General features: G+C 47.7%; 1 protein-coding gene across 2 annotated transcripts in view; it reads left to right on the top strand.

Annotated features, from left to right (window-relative positions):
* The window catches only part of runx3 (RUNX family transcription factor 3), a 31,051-nt gene extending 22,391 nt beyond the window's left edge, over positions 1-8,660 (top strand). For both annotated transcript variants that reach the window (XM_084675384.1, XM_084675383.1), the window contains one exon: positions 5,335-8,660. In XM_084675384.1, the coding sequence (XP_084531510.1) occupies positions 5,335-5,840 (506 nt within the window). In that variant the 3' untranslated portion in view covers positions 5,841-8,660. The remainder of the gene's footprint in view (positions 1-5,334) is intronic.
* Positions 8,661-20,506: the final 11,846 nt, after the last annotated feature.

Below are 20,506 nucleotides of genomic sequence, written 5' to 3'. Positions count from 1 at the left end.
TAAGGACTCTTCCAAGTCAATCCATCATCCTATTGATGGGTTCCGATGATAATTAAGTTATGAGAGTGGTGGAGCGGGTATTGCAGGCGCCGATGGGTGTTCCCCGCATTGCGACATTGTCAGGAGCATGCGTTTTTTCAAATGTTAAAGTTTTGCCTTCAGGGTTCTGCATGTTGGCCATACCAAGAAACCCCTTCTCAGTCTCACTCCCTCACTCCTTCTATCCCTGATTATTTGGCAATCAGGTCTGCTGCACAAATCCCTCTGTCGCACCTCCCATAATCCACCACAGTACAGAAGACCTACTGACTCACCTGTTCATACCCTTGTTGCTCTGTATCTCTCTCAGTCTCTCTCTCACACACACACACACACACACACACAGAGTGATGACTTATTTATTGGGCTCGCTAAGAATTCTCATTCTCCACCCATGTATTTGAAAAACGGTTTGCCTCTGGCCAGAAATCAGGGTGTTAAATATTTCCATCAACATCACGGCAGTTTCCCAAAGCTGCATCTCCTAACAGCTCTTAGCAGTGGGAGGCAGAATGCACCGGACTGACATGTTTACTCATGACACTGCTCAGACAAAATGTCCGCCAGCCAGATATTCACTGAAGAGCAAGATATTCACCACAGTGTGAAAAATGCTGGATTGACATTTGATTGGTACCAGTCAGAGGGGTGACATTTCAACTATTTTCCACACAGAAAAGAGATAGGCAGCTATAGAATGTACAGTCATATCAGTGAACATGCCACCTGGGTTGCACAAGGTAGCTCATAGCTTCACAGTGTCAGTGTGCAAAGTCTCCCTGGGGTTTCATAGCAAGATGATTTAGTTAACAAATCGAAAGAGATTCATCACATCAAGTTCGTTGATGCATTAGGAAAATCCCAGCTTTTTATCATCACAAACACATTGCCTATGCTTGTGTTTGCCAGGGAAAGATAGAGCCCATGCAAAGTCCCTCTGGGCAGTGCTGATAGTGGTGAGCTATGTGGATGGTGACCGCGCCGGCTTACCAGGTCCTAGAAGCCACGGTAAGAGGTGGTGGTTATTTGCATGAGACACGACACTGGACCCACCAAAGCCCGGGTGCTTACATAAACACCATTTGTGTTCATTTGGGTCTCCGATTCATCGGCTTGTGGGAGGAGGGTGATTATCCACTTGGCGTTATTGTACCGCGCCAATCTCTCTGCCGAGCCCCGACACTCTGTTTTCTTTTTTTTTCTCCCAAAATAAAAGTATTGAGAAGTTCTCATTTATAGAGACTTTTCTTTGTGAAATAAGTATTGTATTCATTCAGTATTTATGAAAGTATCCAGCCCTTGTCTTTAAAAACAGACTGGTGGAAAATTGCCTCTTTTTCCTGCTGTGGTCTGAGGGGTTAGATATGTGACAACTGGAGAAGAGATCTGTCGTCCTCTCTCACCAGCCCTCGCTCGCTCTGAGCCCAGTGTGGCCACAGTGAGGATAGCCCCGCCCCCCTCCAGTCCATTTGCATGGAACACCATTCCATTTCAGTTTGCATCTAGCCTGAGTAAACATTTAACAGGTGAGCGCCTGCATTTTGCATCCCCTCCAATGCCCCCCCCTCCCCCCTTCACCTAATCCTCCACACACACACAGCTTCAGCGCGCACCTTATGTTTACAACCAAAATCAGTTTCACCCTTAACCAAATGAGGCAAACCTCCTGACCTATCTGGGTTACACGCTTCACTGTGGACTAGTGGACCGGTGAGAGAGACAGAAAGAGAGCGAGAGAGGGAAAGAAGAGGCCTTTCGCCCTGCGGTGCGACACAGCTAAACTGTGAGAGAAAGTGAGAGAGCGGGTGAGGGAAGGGAGGGGAGACGGAGGAGAGGAAAGAGCTGGAACACTGTGTTCTCAATAAAAGCCCTGATTCCCTGCCACCCTTCACAGTGAGGAACATCACAGAGGGCAGGCGGTGCCAGCTAGCCCTCAGGGGGGTTTCTCCTGTCCCTGCTGTTTACCCAACACATTTCAGCTGAGCCTAATGGAGATCATGTGTGGTGGCTGGGCACAGGGGCTACGGCAGGCTACGAGTACCAACCAGGCCACAAGCCGGTACCGTGAGAGGGAGGGAGGAGTGGAGGGAAAGTATGCTTGAGGGGGAAAATAGGGATTCCAGCATTGCGGTTTTGTGAGTGAGAGGTCGGTTTGTCTAGCCCTGTCCTCCAGAGGGGGCTGTGGAGCAGGGGAGGGTTAGCAGCGGGGCGGTGGGGGCTCTCTGGTGTGTGTCCAAGGTGGCGACGCAGTATAAGCCTCATTACGGCGCTGTGATAAGTGTCCAGTCCGCTTTGCTCTGACAGAACGCAGGAGTCTGTCCTCCGCCGCAGTTAAGCCGATGCGTTTCCAACCCGCCACAATTAAATGGTGTGTGTGTGTGTGTGCACGTGCGCTCGGAGGGCCACAGGCCGCAGCCGCCAGAATCATCGAGCACCGCCACCCCCCCCCCACCAAACATCCCCGCTCCACCCTGCAGCCTATGTTTAGTGAAGAGAGAGAGACAGAGAGAGAGAAATAGAGAGAGAGAGAGAGAGAGAAGGGTGGAGAGAGCAAAGGCTTTTTGGGAGTGCGGTAGGAATTAGTGGGCCGACTCCACTTCTCCCGAATCAACAGCAGCTGAAGGCTTGGATTTTCTTTGCGTGAAATCAGATATGCCGCCTGACTCGGATGCCTGGTAGACTGGAAAAAGAAACAGCACCCCCTTCCAACCCCCAACCGCCCCTTATCCAAAAAAGAAGAGAATTTCAAACTACAAAATGTGTTCTTGAAAAAAAGAGGGGGGGGGGGGGCATCACAGGGGCCATGGAAATTGCAAAGGAACCGATTTCTTACTTTCCTTTTTTTCCAAGTCTGAAAACGGACCGAGTTCTCCAGACGTGGGGGAAATACATTTCAACAAGACTGTGGCACGCAAGTTCACCATCCTCCCCCCCTCAGGGGCTGTGGCGTGCAAGTGCTTGCTGTTTTCCCAATACAGGCTGCCTTTTCTCTGCCATCCAAATCCACATTTTACACTATAGTCATGTGGGCACCACGGAGCCTTGAAAGCCAAATACAGAGATATCAGATAAACAAATCAGGACCTTAGGCAGGTGTGTGTGTTTCCAAGCAGCAGGTGCTGAGGTGCCCTCACATCTGTTGACGTTGACCATAATCGTTAGCCTCCCTCGACAAGCTCCTGACGCACAGGGCAGGACATGGAAATAATACAAATTCCACAGCAAACATACCTATACTTAATGCCCACCTTGCCCCTCTCCTCTAGTTCAGTGTGCTTGTTAAAGACAACAGTACATGTCCAAACCAGCTGCGTGACCACAGATAAGGCTACAATAGTAGCCCGACAAAAAATGAGGTGCAAAACTCATAATGTGTTAGCATATTGCTAATAGTAGTGATGCAACTGAACCAATGTAGCTAACAAATATTGTAGGAGAGCTGAAATGAAACTGCTGATGCACCTGTAAGCAAATGTTAAGCACTGGTCTGAAAACCTAATGTCACATTGAATTGTGTTAAATATGACATGTAGGCTGACACTGTATGCAGGGGTAGATATAACAGGCCTAACTTTGAACCATTTGTAAAAGTAAAGCAAAGTATAGCAAAGTATAACACAGTATAACGTCAGGCAAGGTTGATTGCCAATTATTGGAGATGACAGGAAACTGTCAACATCTGCTATAAACTGAAATACCTGACAGTGAGGCACCCTGGAGCAAGCTTAGCAACCTGGACATCTGCCAAAGAGAAACAACTGTTGGTGTAGTAAGATAGGCCTAATGAAACAACTATAAAAACAGGCCTAAACTTTATAAATAATTATACTTTTTACTACTTCATGAGACTGCTTAGAGCTAAATGTCATGGACATGACTGAACACCTAAGGCCCTGTCATACGGATTTCATAGTTTACCGTCCCCATCTGTGTCCCCATTTGTCCCTAAATGGCACCTCTGTGTCCCAGACACTACAGTAGGTGGCAGCATGCAGCAGCTGGCCAGACCAGCCCCTCAGCTGAGGAACCAGGGTACACACTCCCATGGCCCGGTGTGTCTGTCTAAACAGTCACAGCAGCCACGTCTGCATGCTAGCAGTCACAGCAGCCACGTCTGCATGCTAGCAGTCACAGCAGCCACGTCTGCATGCTAGCAGTCACAGCAGCCACGTCTGCATGCTAACAGTCACAGCAGCCACGTTTGCATGCTAACAGTCACAGCAGCCACGTCTGCATGCTAGCAGTCACAGCAGACATGTCTGCATGCTAGCAGCCATGTTTGCATGCTAGCAGTCACAGCAGCCATGTCTGCATGCTAGCAGTCACAGCAGCCATGTTTGCATGCTAGCATGCCTTGGCTCTGAACCTGTTGGGAGGTGTGTTGCTTGGCTCAAGGAAATACGTTAGTGACAGTAACGACAAAGTCGTTCCTGCCAAGTCTCCGAGAAGGAAACAGCAGAGTCAAACCCCGGAGCGAGATTCCCATTTCCTTTTTTGTCGAATAAATTAGGGAATGTGTGCAGTGAAATCTAAGTCAGAACATCTGGGTTGAGTGTGTTACCTGTGAGATTACCCTTCCAGATAGGTTAGCACTGATAGGCTTGGGACACTCGCACAATGTGCCTTTCACTCATGCACGTATCAGATATATAATACACAATCCATTCTTTTTCTCCTTCGTTCTGTATTTTTTTTTATGTCTTTCGGGCTTTGTTTCTTTGGTCCCTCGAATTCTTTTCATCCCTCCCACCCTCTTTTCTGATTGTGACAGTGTGCTTCATCGTTTCCTGTTTCTACCCTCTTGGTTGGATTTATAGGGAGTTATACAACAGCAAAACAAGCTGTCAGTGTTTATACAAAGCATCCCTAGCCTATGACAATGCCTGCCTTTCATTCCAATGGAGAAAAAACCCCGGAATATTGTATGTTAGCCTGCCTTTGCAGAGGTGGCTGGAGGGCTGTGCCGACAGGGAGTTCTTATAACTCCACTCTTGTGCTCAGAGCTGTGGGCTGATGTACTGTCAATGCTTGATGACTGTTACCGACCAAAAAATGTCTCAGTTCATTACTTTGAGTGAGCTCGACCAAGGCTAGGGACATCTCAAGAAACTTGAGCTCAGCACAGGGGCTAAGGGTGGAGCCTGTGCCGTTGCTAGTTTTGGTAGAGGGGAATTTAAGGCTGTTTGAACCCCAGTTTAAACCTTTGTGTTACCTTGAGTGTTCATTGGTGTGTTAGAGGTGACATCAGTACCAACAAGCACACTTACAAAATTCTGTTTCTCTTCTTCTGTTTAGGAACCCCGGATCTGTTCCCCCAGAGGAGCTCCTTCCCCTCCCTGTCCCCGCTGACGGACCCCCGCTTCTCAGACCCCCGCATGCACTACCCCGGGGCCTTCACCTACTCTGCCAACCCATCCACCACTGGCATCGGGGGTCTGAGCGTGACGGGCATGTCGGCCTCCTCCCGCTACCATACCTACTTGCCCCCGCCGTACCCGGGGAACCAGAACCAGAGCAGCCACTTCCAGTCCAACACCTCGCCCTACCACCTGTACTACGGCACTGGCTCCGGCTCCTACCAGTTCAGTATGGTGGCTCCGGGGGGAGCCGGGGGAGAGCGCTCCCCCAACCGCCTGCTCTCGTGCTCGGGGCCAGTGGCCACGGCCGGAGGCAACAGCCTGATGAACCCGGGCCTCAGCAACCAGAGCGAGGGGGTGGAGGCGGACGGCAGCCACAGCAACTCCCCGACGACCATGGGCGCCTCTGGACGCATGGACGAGTCTGTGTGGAGGCCCTATTGACTGTCTGGCAGCTAGACCACCAGGAAACGCAGGAGAGAGGGGGCATACCAGGAAAGAAGGAGTTCACCAAAAGATTCATTCAAATAGAAACAAAAATGCTGCATGTTTGTCTTTTTATGTCCGGCAAATCGCTTTATAGCCTTCTACCAAAAGACCTTTACTGTCTGCCATTTCTTTTGTAAGCCTTGGGTATCTCCTGTGCTGCCTGTGCCAGGTAATACACTCTACAAAAGACTCTTAAAGCCATACAGATAGACAATATAATTCTTCTTCAGAAATAACCCAAGAGACCCGAGTACAAACTGTAAATAGAAGTTATGGTACAATTACAAAGCCATAGTAATATATCAGGATAGTTTGAAAAGCAGGTTCAAAACGTTTTACTAAAGACACTTGGAGTTTGAGGAAAAAATATGTAACATATTTGTGCAGCTGATGAACAGAAAATGCAGTTGATATTCCAGCCAATCAGCCGACAAGACCAATATTACCCTCATCATCATCCTCATGACAAAGTGACACAAACGTATCTGGGTGTTACCTGGAGAGCATCCATTGACTGTATTACCTGAACTGCCTGTGATTGACCAGGGACATCAGGGGGTGACATGGGGACATTTGCTCCACAAGTTAGCGGAACCTTTCTTACAGTAGATATCACTCATATGCAACAGCAGTTGGCTCTTGATGCTAATGTTAGGTGTTACATATTGGGTTTCGATGATGAAGATGACTCAATCCATGACAAACTGTCAAGAGCATTACTCCTCACATAAGGGAGTGTAAGGTTCTCACAGTACGAAAGCATTGCCTTAAATCAAATGTAAGATTTTGCAGAGTGATACAACAACCCCAGGAGCAATGCGCATTTTAAAGTAACCACATGGCGCCTTTGTGTGAGAACCTTGTAAATCTGACTCAACCCAGATGTATAAAGAAATTGTCTTATCTCTCTCCGGTTGTCGTTGATGTATTTAGTATCTATGCAGTAGAAAAATGGCGGACATTTTTAAGAATGTCAGAGACTAAAGTAGAGGTGTTTTTAAACAGGAACATTTTCTCAACTCCTGTTGTTTTTGTTATTTGGACTGTTTTCTTGGGTATATACTGCAGTTATTTTGAACATTTTTTTCTGCAAAATTGTTTTAGTTTAGTATGTTTGAACTGGATGACATGGTTTACTTTTTGTATTTATTTGAGCCAAATTTGAGGAAACGTTCACTTATGCCCAAAACATTTACAATTTTTCTCTTTTCTTTTTTGATAGCTATTTTGTTTGTTTGTCTAATATAAAATTGGAATTTGTGTAATATATTGCTTCTAAATTATGAAAAAAAACTAAACTTGTAATGTTATTATTTTGTATTCCAATGTAGCTTTGATGCACTAAAAACTTTGACATTATTCCTTATGAACCACACCCAACATTGATTCCACCAATTAGATTGAGGGTTTCCCCCTCTCCCATCACCTTATTGAGCAACATTCAAAGTCTATAACTTTTTGCACTATGTTTAGACATTTCTCATGGGCCATTGTGTATTTTCACAACAACCCCCCCCCCCCAACACACACGCACACACACACAGACAATGTATACAGACTTGCATCAGCTACACACATTCCTGTGCCACAGGTGTGGGTGTGCACGTTCCCACTGTCCTGAGGGTCTTTCCCATGCTGTCACCCACATGATCCCTCTATCCCTGGAGGAAGACAAGGGTAGGGATGAAGATATTGAGAAGTGTGTGGGCGGGGGGGGGGGGGGTCACCAAAGTAGGATCATCTTACCAACACCAAGGGCTATCTTTGCCATAACAACAAAAAACTAGCCCTTGTTGTGAACAGGACTCTTCTCTCTATCTTTGAAGCCTTTATGGTCATGATTTCTCTCCTTTCTGTTGTAATTTACTGGTCATTAGTGTCAGTGGCTCCGGGCCTGACCAAAGATTGATATGTCTGACTAGCTGTCCACCATCTTTGTGTGAGCCCTGCTGAGTCACTTGTGTCATGGTTTCAGATGTCTGGACTTGAGAGCTTTTATTGAGAGATTGGATGGAAGATGGGGCTTTTTAAGGATGCATAGATCATCAATAGACATCACTGTTGATGATCTCATATATGTTACACAATTTAAGTTTTAATCATAAGGCAATTAAACACCCCCCCCCGCCAATGTCAAACAACTGACATATTCCAAATAATTTTCGCTCAGGAAAAAGGAGGTTGTGCTAAAGTAGACCCCTATGCCTTATTTTATTTGTGACAATCAAACGTTAATCAGATTTATGCTGATCTCCTGTAGAGGGATGCTTTTCATTTTCCCAACTGAGTCTCTATATGTCCCTTTGGGGGAGAACGATTTATTATGGGTAACAATCATGCAGCTAGAAAAAGCGCATGTGTATCTTAAACACATGTGGCTTTATCACAACCAAAGATGTTCACTTTGCCTGTAGTATCACGTTTAGATTCTGTTATGTGACAAGATATGTTTTGTGACAAGATATGTTTAATTGTCATGGGCTGTCAAACAAAACTTGTGCAACTTGTGAAAAAATGGTTGTGTATTTTTTATTGTATGTCAAATGCAAAAGCACAAGGCTTTTTTACATTTCTTTCTAAAAGAACCTCCTCTTCATTTTGTTATACCATAATGTCCAATCATTTTGCTCTTTCTTTCTTTTATGCTCAAAGCATGTAAGTGTACACCTGATATGTTAATTTAAGAATTTCATCCACTTAATATTCTTCAAAACTCTCTATTAAGTGCTTGTAAAGTGTGCGGATAATGTAGTTTTTAATCATTTTAATTAAAAAAGACACTTTTCTCTCACAATTGCTGTGTTTATTATTTATGATTCAGTGTTGTTTTATTATATACAACATGTATGAAGTGACAGGTTTGAACAAAAGTTAGACTGCATCATAACTAATTCTAACTAATAGTAAGCCATCAAAGCAGGGTCATCCTCTCAGCCACACCTGCTCTCGCAGACACATACAGTCTGTAAGAAATGCCTGAAAGAGGCATTCCAAAGCATTTATGACAAATTCCTCAACAGAATGTGCTTCTCTACGATAACAATTTCATTTGATTATAGTTGTCTAATTTGATATTCAATACTCTGAAGTCTGGACTGTAAAGATGTTTAATGGTTAGGAGAGGAGGGTGTTGAAAGTGAAAAGGCTCCATCCATGTGCACATGCTTTAATTCTCCTCTGCAAACCTAAACCCAGCCACCTCAGCTGATAAATGAGTATGGAAATGACTGAAACAACTGACAAATTCAAGAATACGGTTCCAATTTATTCCGATCCAGTAAATGATGTTCTACTCCAGTGCCATTTCAGGAATCCGACCCCATAAATGCCATGGATACCGTGCTGCTGTGAGCCTTGTCTCCTCACCTCATTGGCGGTTCCTTACCCATAATCCTCTCTCTTAATTAGCCCCCGGTCTCCCATCAGTACGCCTCTCGCTAGCAAATTACCCACACTTCTCAAGTCCTTGCAAATGCCAAACCTGTCAACACGCCGGTACTCAGGGCCTAAATAAAGTCGGGCCCAGGAATCCGACACCGCCCTGGCAGCCCCGGTGCAAACTCACACTGGCAAGTCGTCACTTGTTAAAAAACAATAGATGAGGGGGAAAAAGATTGGAATGTCATTGGGTTCATTTACACTCTGAGGTTTGTCCATTAATTTATGCTGTGCTGAGGGCACCTAATTGGCACATTTGAGGCCCAGCCACAGGATTAAACACTTGAAAGATACTCCCTCGTAGGGTGGTCTGATTTAAGATGACTCATGTGGTTAACCTGAAATACAATACTTACAATCCCTCACTCTTCAACTAATCCCACCTGTTGAGATTCCACAAAAAGGCTCTCGCTCCTACCAGCCTTGCGTTTCTCTACTGCTCTCCTACAAGTCATATTCTCATTTTCAAAAAGCCCTTCTCTCCCTTCCCCACCTCCTCCATTCCCTCCTCTCCTTTCTTCTCCTCCTTGTCTTCTTTCTTTTCACAGTATGGGCTTAGCTGGGAGTCTCTGTCGGGCCTTCTGTGGGGGCAGTCTTGGCAAGACAACAAAGAGGCAGGCTACACACAGGCTACATACACACTGCATTCAATTAACTCTGAACACTCAAAGCATTTCCCCCCCCCCCCCCCCCACACACACACACACACACACACACACCGACAGACAAGACACACACCGACTTACACAAACAAGCACACACCCACAGGCATTCAGATACAAAACACACGCGCACACAATCCCTGCTGACAGATCTCACACGGGCGGGATTCTCGCAGGGGGCGAGCCAGCCTCAGCACACTGTATGACAGATCAGTCTTAAACAATCCCATCCATTTCCTTTTGTCTCTTTACAAACGCATGGTCCCTTTACGCCAAACCCCCTCAGCTTCAGGAAACACAAAGAGAAGATGATAAGCTTTCAATTAGGCCCAGCTTTGAGGAACTTTCCATCTGTCTCCACACACTCGGTGAGACCGTGTCTGTGTGCTTCACATGTGGAAAGCAGAAGAGCTCCCATCTACATGGGCCTCTGTCAGAGACAAAAGAACAGCAGCGATGGAGACTCTCTGGTCCCACATTTCCTGTTGTCGCTCTTCCAAAAACTGTAACTGTCTTGTAACTGTGAAGTACACACAAAGAAAAACCACGGGTGTACACACATACGTGCACACACACACACACACACACAGAGAGACAGGTCTGATAACTCAGATTAGAGTGAAAAGCTTGATTTATGGTTTCGCAGGGTGGCAGGATTTAAAGTGTGTGCTCAGTTTTTACACGATCAATCATACAGCACAACTGTTTGCAAGTGTTTTCCATGGTAATCACACCTGTGCTTACTAATTCTTAAGTGTCCTTGAATAATCCCACCACATCCAACTATAAAATATTTATCCGGTCACTGTACTTTTCGCTGTCCACCCTTATTTATAGTAAAAAAACAACAACAATAAACCATAAAACATTGCTTGTTTTCCAGACGGGGACACCCATAAGAGAAACTGGAAAGAAATAAACTAAGAGTAATAAAACATTTAGAAAGGGGGGAAAAAGAGGCGTGTTGGCGAAAGTGCAGGATCATTAAAACCCTCTCATTTCTCATGGACGCAATATCCCGTGTCGTCTCAGTCCGGCCGGCCGAGGCGGTACCTGCATACGAAACCCATTAGGCTGGGCTCCCGAGTCCCTGACCCTGCCTCCACAGAACCCCATGAGAAGGAGCGGGCTCAAACCGGTTTGGTTTGGGTGCCTGGCTTTTGTGTACAAGCTGGTCTATTTTCTAACTGAGCTGTTAGGGATGGTGGGAAAGGACGCTGACGTCCAAAATCAGGGTTCCCACAGATGGACAGATCAAGAGAGGGGTCGAGAGAGAGAGAGAAGGAAGAGAAGGTTGAGGCCAGGGGCTAGGAAGTCGTGATGCAACCATTCTCACTCCGAGGACCCAAAGCTGTCACAATGATAGGGAGACAGAGGGAAAGAGGAAGGAAGGATTTGGAAGAAAAAAATAAATAAAGAGAGGAAGGACAGTGAGAAAGAAGAAAAGATGGAGAGGAGAGGGGACAGAGAAGAGGGAAAGGGGAGATGAAAAAGACACAGATGGTGAGAAAGACCGGGAGGAAAAGAGGGGGTGATGTGAGGAGGACCCAAGTGAAGGTAGTTTCTCAGAGAGAGGAACTCTACAGAGACCTCTTTCTGGTCCTCTCAATCCACAGCCAGTTCCCATAGCGGAGCACCTCTCGGAGGAGCCAAACCTCAACTTCTACCCACAGGAGCACTCAGAATACACTCACAGACCCACAGCCCCATTATCAGACAAGATCTACAAGGCCCCATTAAAGCTCGGGAGAAAGTCTCTGAGTTCACTTCCAAAAAAACATTCAAACCTCCTCCACACAGAGCAGCATTTGTGAGTTCAGGTAGCACCACTGTCCCACAATCTGGACGCACTATTCACTACATTTCTATCATCCGCAGAATTGCGGAGGATGATTGACTAAGAATTGAAAGACAAAACTAGTATTCGATTTTTTCATCAGTCTTCATCTTTAAAAAGGAAATGTCTAGGGGAAATAATGGCAGAGGTATGAGGCAGACGTTTTCTAATTTTACCCTGCGAGATGAGAAATCTGACCTTAATTAACCCTGGCCAACATAACCATGGCTGTGGGGAGTCTGGCCAGGACCACAACCACATCTAGACTACAATCATTAAGATTGGTTTGGGGTTGTTCATTGTGGACGTTATTTGCCCTCCATCCTTGTTACATAATCGTCTCACTTCATAGATTCTTACTGAACAGCACATAATTTCATTAGGCTTTATGAACTACTACAGACGCAACATATCTTGATACAGAGTGAAAGTAAATATTCACACAGGCCACAAATTGTAATCATACTTTTATTCAAAAAGGTAAACTATTTCAGCTGATGCAGTTCTATGCATGGCTGATACAAACCTCCACACACACACAGCAAAGATAGAAGCATTAAACATGTTTCCCAGAAAGGTCACATAAAACATTAACACTCGTAATATTTCCCATACTTATGTCCCTGAGAATCGATACAGACAGCCCTTTTTCTCACAGAACAACACTCAATAACATGTCGTGACTGCACGAAACAGAAAGTGTTTGCATCATTCAACAGGAAATTAAGACACTCTCAATCCCTCTCTATCTCTCTCTCTCTCATGCACACACACACATATACACAGGCCTGTGCCAGGCAGCCAGCTTCTTTTGGGGGGCCTTCCTCATCCAATAGCAAAGTGGAGAAAGGAGGGGGAAGAGGAGAGAGAGGGGGGTGGAAGTGAGCTGAGAAGGGGAAATGAGGTTCCCTGTGGACCCAGGTCTCTGTTCACTTCCTGCTGGAGCAGGGAACACGCTCACTCTGCAGTTCACATCCACCAGCCTCTCTCTCTTCGGCTCCATCCAGCCCTATCTCGCCATCTCTTTTTTTTGCACAAGCCGTGAGTGAAAATGAGGACCGTTTTTAGTCCGTTTTGGGTCACGTGGGAAAATCGTGGCCCTCGTTAAAACCGTATCTCCCCCTTTTTTTCCCGCCCAGGGTTCGCTGGTGGGGAGCAACAACAATCCAGTTATCTACAGAAGGGCCTGACTTTGCTCAGACTATACTCACTATCCTGTCTGGAGCCAAGTCTGTCGTTTGTATGTGTTCGCCAGGCTTCTCCTCTAGTTGTGGGTGCCACTGGAGGGTGGCCTATCATGTTAACGGCCCTGATCCTTTAATCATGGACGACTCGTTCCAAACCCATCGTCCACCCCGGATAAAACAGGCTTCAACGGAGGTCGGTGTAAACAATGACAAACCACAACACCAAACACGAGGGGCCAGCCTTAATGTTAGCAACAACATCGTGGTGCTTTGTCCTCCTACTCGATCACGATGACATTCGTAGTTGGCGCCGTCTTCATCGCATTGTCATTATGGTAGTTCTGAAGTGTGCTCTTTCCTGGTTTCACGATGGGCTGTAGCAGGTACCATAGGCGTACCACTCCCCACTTGGGGTGTGGGGGGTAGCCTTGTGTTCTATGGCCTGTAGTGCGCCTCAAAAAACACTCCCCCGCGTCTGGCAGCCTGAGGCCTCCCAACTTAGTTCTCATGGTTCCCTGGTTGGGCTAGAATGACTGTGCACATCCTCGGGGGGGTGCCGCCCACACAGTGTTGTGTTTTCATGCTTAATGGGAGGTCAGATTACAACAACGCACCTTTGAATGTGTTTCTGCATATATCTGTGTGTGTGTGTGTGTGTGTGTGTGTGTCATCTTCAGATACCAGACACCTTCCCCCCCTTTGTTTTTGCCCATGAGGCAAATGAGGAAAAGATGAAATGGCGTTAGCTCTGCGACGTCTGCTAGAAAGCATTCATATTTAGGAATAATTACTTTTAAGTGTTGAGATCAAACAGCCAGAACGGGACAGGGAACAAAGAGTGCTTGTGGGGGGATGGAAAATGAAGCATTTACACTCAGGGACGGGTAATGAGGGGATTTTCCTAAAAGATGACAGTGAGGAGGAAGATCAGAGAGTGAAAGAAAGAGAGAGCAAGAAGGAGAGAGCGATAAAAAAGAAAGAGAGAGAGAGAGCAAGAAAGAGTGTGAAAAAAGAGAGAGAGAATAAAAGAAAGACCAAAAGAGAAAGAGAAGGAAAGAGATAGGTGAAGAGAGAGAGGTAAGAACATCTTGGACTGAGCGGGGGGCAATTATATCTGATTCTAGATCTTGGTCAAAATGAAACTCAGGCCAACAAGTCACTCTCTCAAAGTGCTAAATTACCATCCACACACACACACACACACACACACACACACAAACACACACACACACACACACAGGTGTCTGGGCGTTCAGAGGCCCTCTGTCTTACCATGGGCTTACACAGCAGACCATGAGAAGACTTGGCCCCAGTGTGTTGGCTAACCTCCCCCCCCCCCACACACACACACACACATTATGAGGTGCTGCTGCTTGTCTGGCTCTGCTGAACACTGAGCCAAACCTCACAGCAGGACACAGGCTCGCAGGACCTGGACCAGGACCAGGACCTGAGTATAAAACCATGATCAGCAGACATCTAGTCAAGTTTAGCCAGTTGTCAAAAAAACGTCATAGCAAATAATGCTTTTGAACAATAAACTTTTGATTTGAGAGATCTAATAAAGGCTTGAACGATGCATCTACATTACTAAGTACCACATCTGAATCCATCCTTGCACTCCCTTAAAAAGAACCATTCCAAGTCCATTCCATATTTTGCCTGGGAGGGGCCTGGAGTTCTGTATTTTGTGGTTTTTGGGGAGAAAAAAATACATTTTTCCGGGCGCGCTCCAATTTTCTTTAAATACAACCTTAATTGGTTTGATTTCCTACCTCCGGCCTGGTGGCAGGGGGGTGAGGGGGCAGAGACTCGGCCTACTGCAGGCGATCGTCATGCTTGGGTGGCAGTGCAGTCTGGGCCTCCATGGCAGGGCTACCATTCCCCCGTTTAAAAGCTGTTTATGGGCAAACCCTGGAAGCCCATCACTGAAAACTGAAATAAATTCACACAGCAACCTACTCCCACACACACACACACACACACACACACACACACACACACACGGGTACATGCATACACTTTGCTAGTAACGTGTCTGGCCAAATATGTGTCATCGAGACTGACTGAAGAGTGCTCTGTACCTACTTATCCGATACACACACACACTCACACAAATCACACCCTCTAAGCCCATGTCTTGCGACATTATCACAAAAGCCTCCCAGTCCTCCTAAATCAAAACCAGCCACTGACAAAAAGTCTATTCTTCGTCAGTTCTCTCATGGACAGTCTGAGTGAGTAGTATGAGTTTCAGCTCGTGAGGCGGGCAGGCATGAGTAATCAAACAGGAAATAAGACGTAGCGTCTGGGCGAGGTAGAGCAGGGGGATCTAGTGATCATCAGCCAGCTCATTGTTCGGGCCTGCTATTGTTTCCTATTGCTGTCAGACTGGGGGCCTGTTACCCAATCAGCAGTCAGAATGGTAAATGGGCTGAGGCGAACCAGGAGCACCAGGAGGATGGGGGGGGGGGAGTGGAAGGGGGAGGAAGTTGGGCAACTGGAAAAGACAAGGAAGGCGGGGCTCAGGTGGAGTGGCTGCTGTTTCATGGGAGACAGGAACTCCATCATAAAGCTGGGTGAATGGTGGGCTGGCTGCTGCGTTGTAGCACTGCATGTTTCGTGTGTGGCTTTGTGGGGCGCTGTAAACACATGCTGTCGACATACACACGTCCCTCAGTCAGCTAGTCAGAGGAGCTGAAGCTGCAGTCTGCTCAGCCTCTGTCAGTGCAGCCCTCACAGGCTGTCCTCAGAGGCTGTCCTCAGAGGCTGTCCTCAGGGGCTGTCCTCAGGGGCTGTTCTCAGAGGCTGTCCTCAGAGGCTGTTCTCAGAGGCTGTCCTCAGAGGCTGTCCTCACAGGCTGTCCTCAGGGGCTGTCCTCAGAGGCTGTCCTCACAGGCTGTCCTCACAGGCTGTTCTCAGAGGCTGTCCTCAGAGGCTGTCCTCAGAGGCTGTCCTCACAGGCTGTCCTCACAGGCTGTCCTCACAGGCTGTCCTCACAGGCTGTCCTCAGAGGCTGTCCTCACAGGCTGTCCTCAGAGGCTGTCCTCACAGGCTGTCCTCAGAGGCTGTCCTCAGAGGCTGTCCTCAGAGGCTGTCCTCAGAGGCTGTCCTCACAGGCTGTCCTCACAGGCTGTCCTCAGGGGCTGTCCTCAGGGGCTGTTCTCAGAGGCTGTCCTCACAGGCTGTCCTCAGAGGCTGTCCTCAGAGGCTGTCCTCACAGGCTGTCCTCACAGGCTGTCCTCACAGGCTGTCCTCACAGGCTGTCCTCAGAGGCTGTCCTCACAGGCTGTCCTCAGAGGCTGTCCTCACAGGCTGTCCTCACAGGCTGTCCTCACAGGCTGTCCTCACAGGCTGTCCTCAGAGGCTGTCCTCACAGGCTGTCCTCAGAGGCTGTCCTCAGAGGCTGTCCTCACAGGCTGTCCTCACAGGCTGTCCTCACAGGCTGTCCTCAGAGGCTGTCCTCACAGGCTGTCCTCAGAGGCTGTCCTCACAGGCTGTCCTCAGAGGCTGCTCCCCCCAGGCCTCACACAGAGCTCTGCACACAGGCTCCTGCATGCACATGTAAACAAACATGCGCACAGACTGAGAGAGAGAGAAAGACACACACACACACACACAAGCGTGCGTCCTTCCTGATGAGTGAGCAGACACCGTTGAGCGCGTGGGGGAAACTGGATCCACACGTTGAAGCATTCTCGGTCTGGGATAGAGGAGGTGTTGATTTTTACTGTAACCAGCAGCAACCCAGAGAGGACCATTGTGGAGAGGGCCCGGGCCAAGGCCAGTGGAGCCATTTATTTTGGGGTGGATAGAGCAGAACGGAGGAGTGGAGGCTCTACTTTTAATGATCTCTGGAAAAAAACAGAATCATGTCCAACTTGTCGCTGGGGCATGGAGCGTGTGGTCCAGCTACAGGAGAAATGGACCCGAGAGGCTTCCGTAGCTCAATGGGTCTCCTGAGCGCTGGGACGGAGAGAACACAGGACATCTTCCAAAAAAGACACGCAAACATCAGTGCACACACACATTGGTGCACACACACATTGGTGCACACACACACCCAAGCGCCCACACAGCCAAACCCGTGCACATGCATTGGTGCACACACACACCCAAGCGCCCACACAGCCAAACCCGTGCACATGCATTGGTGCAGGCACACACACGTGCGCAAACGTCCACACACACAAACAAGTATTCATTTGGGCGTGCACACACACACACACACTTTCCCGGCAAGCGACAGAGGTCTCTGTGGAAAAATACAGTCACACAGGACAAGCAAAGCAGCTTGAGGGATAGCAGGCCTGACTAAGAGAAAGTTCTGAGGAGAAAACTGGGAGACATCACACAATGTCCAGCTAATAGGAGATCTGGAAGGCTGGCTCCACACACTCCTTCAGTCAACACTGACTCCATGACCATGAAGGAAGGGCCTCCATATAGTCACATTAGGACAGTGGTGTAGGTGTCATGTGTGTGTGTGTGTCTGCCCTGAACCTATTGGCTGCACGTACCATCAAAGCCAGATTTACCCAGTAACCGCGGTGATTTGAAACAGCGTAGGCCACAGTGCCTAGTGCCTCAACCGAGAGGGACCTCACTCCTAATAAACAACTTTTATAAAAACAAGATGTCCTCTTTTTCTCTCTGGCCCCTGCAAGCAGAACCAGACAACAACAAAAAAACGACCTGACTCCTCAAAAACCAACCCTGCCTCTTGCCTTTCAAGCCCGGCCAGCCCTGCGGTTCTGTTCGGGGTTCTGGTATCGTATAACACCAACCCAACAATGCACTAAAGACCCCCAAGTTCCAGATGAGACTCTTTTTCTGCAGCGAGCCCTCACCGCCCTCGTCGTAAACGGAACTGAACCGCACCATTGTTCGCCCTCCTACTCTTCCTCTTGGAGGAGTTGCAGAACATTTACTGCGACACGTCCAAGGAGATTACCCAGTAGACGCGCTGAGCCCGGCCACAGCCGTGGCAGCTCCCTGGGAACAAAGACAGAAGCTAATCCAGAGCTTTGCGGAAGGCCTGGTCTTTGGGAGCTGGCTAATTCCTGGAGAGCTGACATCCTGAGGTAATACTGTAAAGAGTAACACGGCGTCTTATTAATGCTTAAAGCATTCCGACAGGGCCAGTCTGTTACTTACTTAAACCATGTGCTCAGGGATAATGGAGGTCTAAAAGCCATTAGGCCAGAGGGCCCTTGTCTCAGACACACACAGGTCCTGTACGTTGGCTATATAGGGAGAGACTGCAGACGCTAATCGATGAGTTTCCTCCTCCTGGTGCTCTTTCCGCTTCAGTGTTAATTCCAAACGCGAAGGCGTCCATTATGGCTCCCGGCGAGTAAAGGAGACACCTCGATTGAGATCAGAGAACAGAGAAGCGGTGGGAGGAGGAGCACCTGCCCTCGGAGAAAAGATCACAGGTTCTCCTTTTAGAACATCACAGGCTCGATGTGGTTAAGCTCTGGAGCCCTGCTCCTCCATCACTGAGATGGCTGAACAATACTGCTGCTCTATTAAACTGTACAGAGGATGGATGTTCTCAATCTCTACACTCATTCCGCCCTACACGACACGACACGACACGACACTTCCTCTCCCCGTCCAACCCCTCCTCCTCTTGGCTGGTGCCGCCTCCAGGAGACAGTGGCGTGCGGTAGCACCGTGGTTGCCGTTTCTCCATGGAGATGTGGAGGTGCTGTTAGGGAGGGGCCGAGCCGCGTGTTTGTCTTTAATAGACCCTGGCCTCTGCAGTAGCTGGCGTGAAATGAAAGCCAGCGAGCTGGAGATGGATGGCAGACCCAGAACTTCAAAGACCTCTGTTCCCCCTCTATATGTGCCATGGGTCTGGAAGGGGACCTGCTAGTTCACTTTAGTACAAAGACACACGAGTATGAATGAGTGCACGCACACACACACACACTCAGAATGATCAGTTGGCCTTACAGACATGTATTTCCGGATTCTTTTTCCAAAGAACAACATGACTGTCTAGTGGGGTAAATGAATACACACAAACTCCACACGAACAAACAGCCATGTGCACACACACACAATAATTTGCCACATACCAGACAGATATGCCCCAAAGGCTTTGACACACTAACACCACACATAAATTGCAAGGTAAATCTTCTAGTGAGTGTAGGGGCTGAGAGTGGAAGGGGGAGGGTGCTGACAGAGAAAGTCTTTTATGTCTAATAGTTTTTCGTCACAGACAAAATAAAACAGACTTCTATTGTACTCTGGCAGAAAAAAAGAGAGAAAACAAGCCAGACAAATGGCTCCACAGACGTACAGTATTAAAAGAAGACAGTCATGTGTAAGGTATGTCACAGAAACTTTTGGAAAACAACTATCTATTTGTTAACATTCAAGCAGAGTGGATGAAGACTTTGAGACTGTGCTAAACTGAATCTTTGATTCCCCATAGATGTATGTTTATATTCAAGCTCCTCATTTTCTTTTCCATTCTCTGATGTTCACACACACACATACACACATACACACTTCCTGCCTAAGTGCTGACCATATAAAGGAGATAAGAACACCATATGATTTCCTAGTGGAATACTCCCTGGCGGCTGGAAATCACTTTCTCCTCTGCTCTCAGTGACAGAGCGCCCTCTAGTGGCTGTGCTGCCAAACAACACTTGTGCTTGCCCTGGCTGACTCAGTCAGTAGGCCTCCCTCGCTGCTCCCCAGGAGCCGCAGTCACCACAGCCCTGCCACAGTTTGTGAGTAGAGGTGGGGGGGGTAGAGCTTGGTGGTGGTGGTGTAGGGGAGTGGGGGGGGGGGTCTAGGGGGGTGATTCCAGATCACTGGGCCTGAGGGGAGTACCACACTCCCCTATCTCCCTACCACAATACCCCCTCAAGCCCCGGAGACCAATCCAACTGTGCCACATCTTAATGAGAGCTAAAACAAACACAAACCCACCGTGGCTTGTTGCAAACGCTCCGCTGCTCCTGTGGAGTAGGACTGAGGAGTCTGGTTTTCACTGAGGGCTCGTAGGGCTGGCGGAGGGGTGAATGCTCCAATGCCACAGTGTGTGACTGGTAAACATGTGTGCATAGTACCCTTTACTAGTGTACCCTCCTGATGGGCTCAAAAGTCATCTCATTTGCAGTGTTGTTCCACGAAGGAAACCTCACTCACTGTCAAAAAGACTGAAAACCAGTTTGCCTACTAAACAGACTGCAGATAGGCTCATGTAAATATATGTATACAGGTCAAATAATTTTACTATAATAGGATCCAGATGAGGTAGGTCTATTTGGTGATTGTATGTGAAGGCGCTAACGAGGAATATTGACATTTCCTCACTGGTTTCTATGACAGTGGGCTTCAGTGTTCTGTTCGGGAAAGTAGGCCGCTAAATTGATTATACCAGACCAGCAGCCAACAGCGTCCTACACAACAGATAAGATAACTATTCATGGTTCTTATGACTTTCATAAAGCTAGCAAGAAAAACATACTT

The sequence above is a fragment of the Hypomesus nipponensis genome, chromosome 3, assembly GCF_054491055.1.
Source record: "Hypomesus nipponensis isolate SF chromosome 3, ASM5449105v1, whole genome shotgun sequence".
Lineage (NCBI taxonomy): Eukaryota > Metazoa > Chordata > Actinopteri > Osmeriformes > Osmeridae > Hypomesus > Hypomesus nipponensis.
This window is presented reverse-complemented; position numbering and strand designations above follow the sequence as displayed.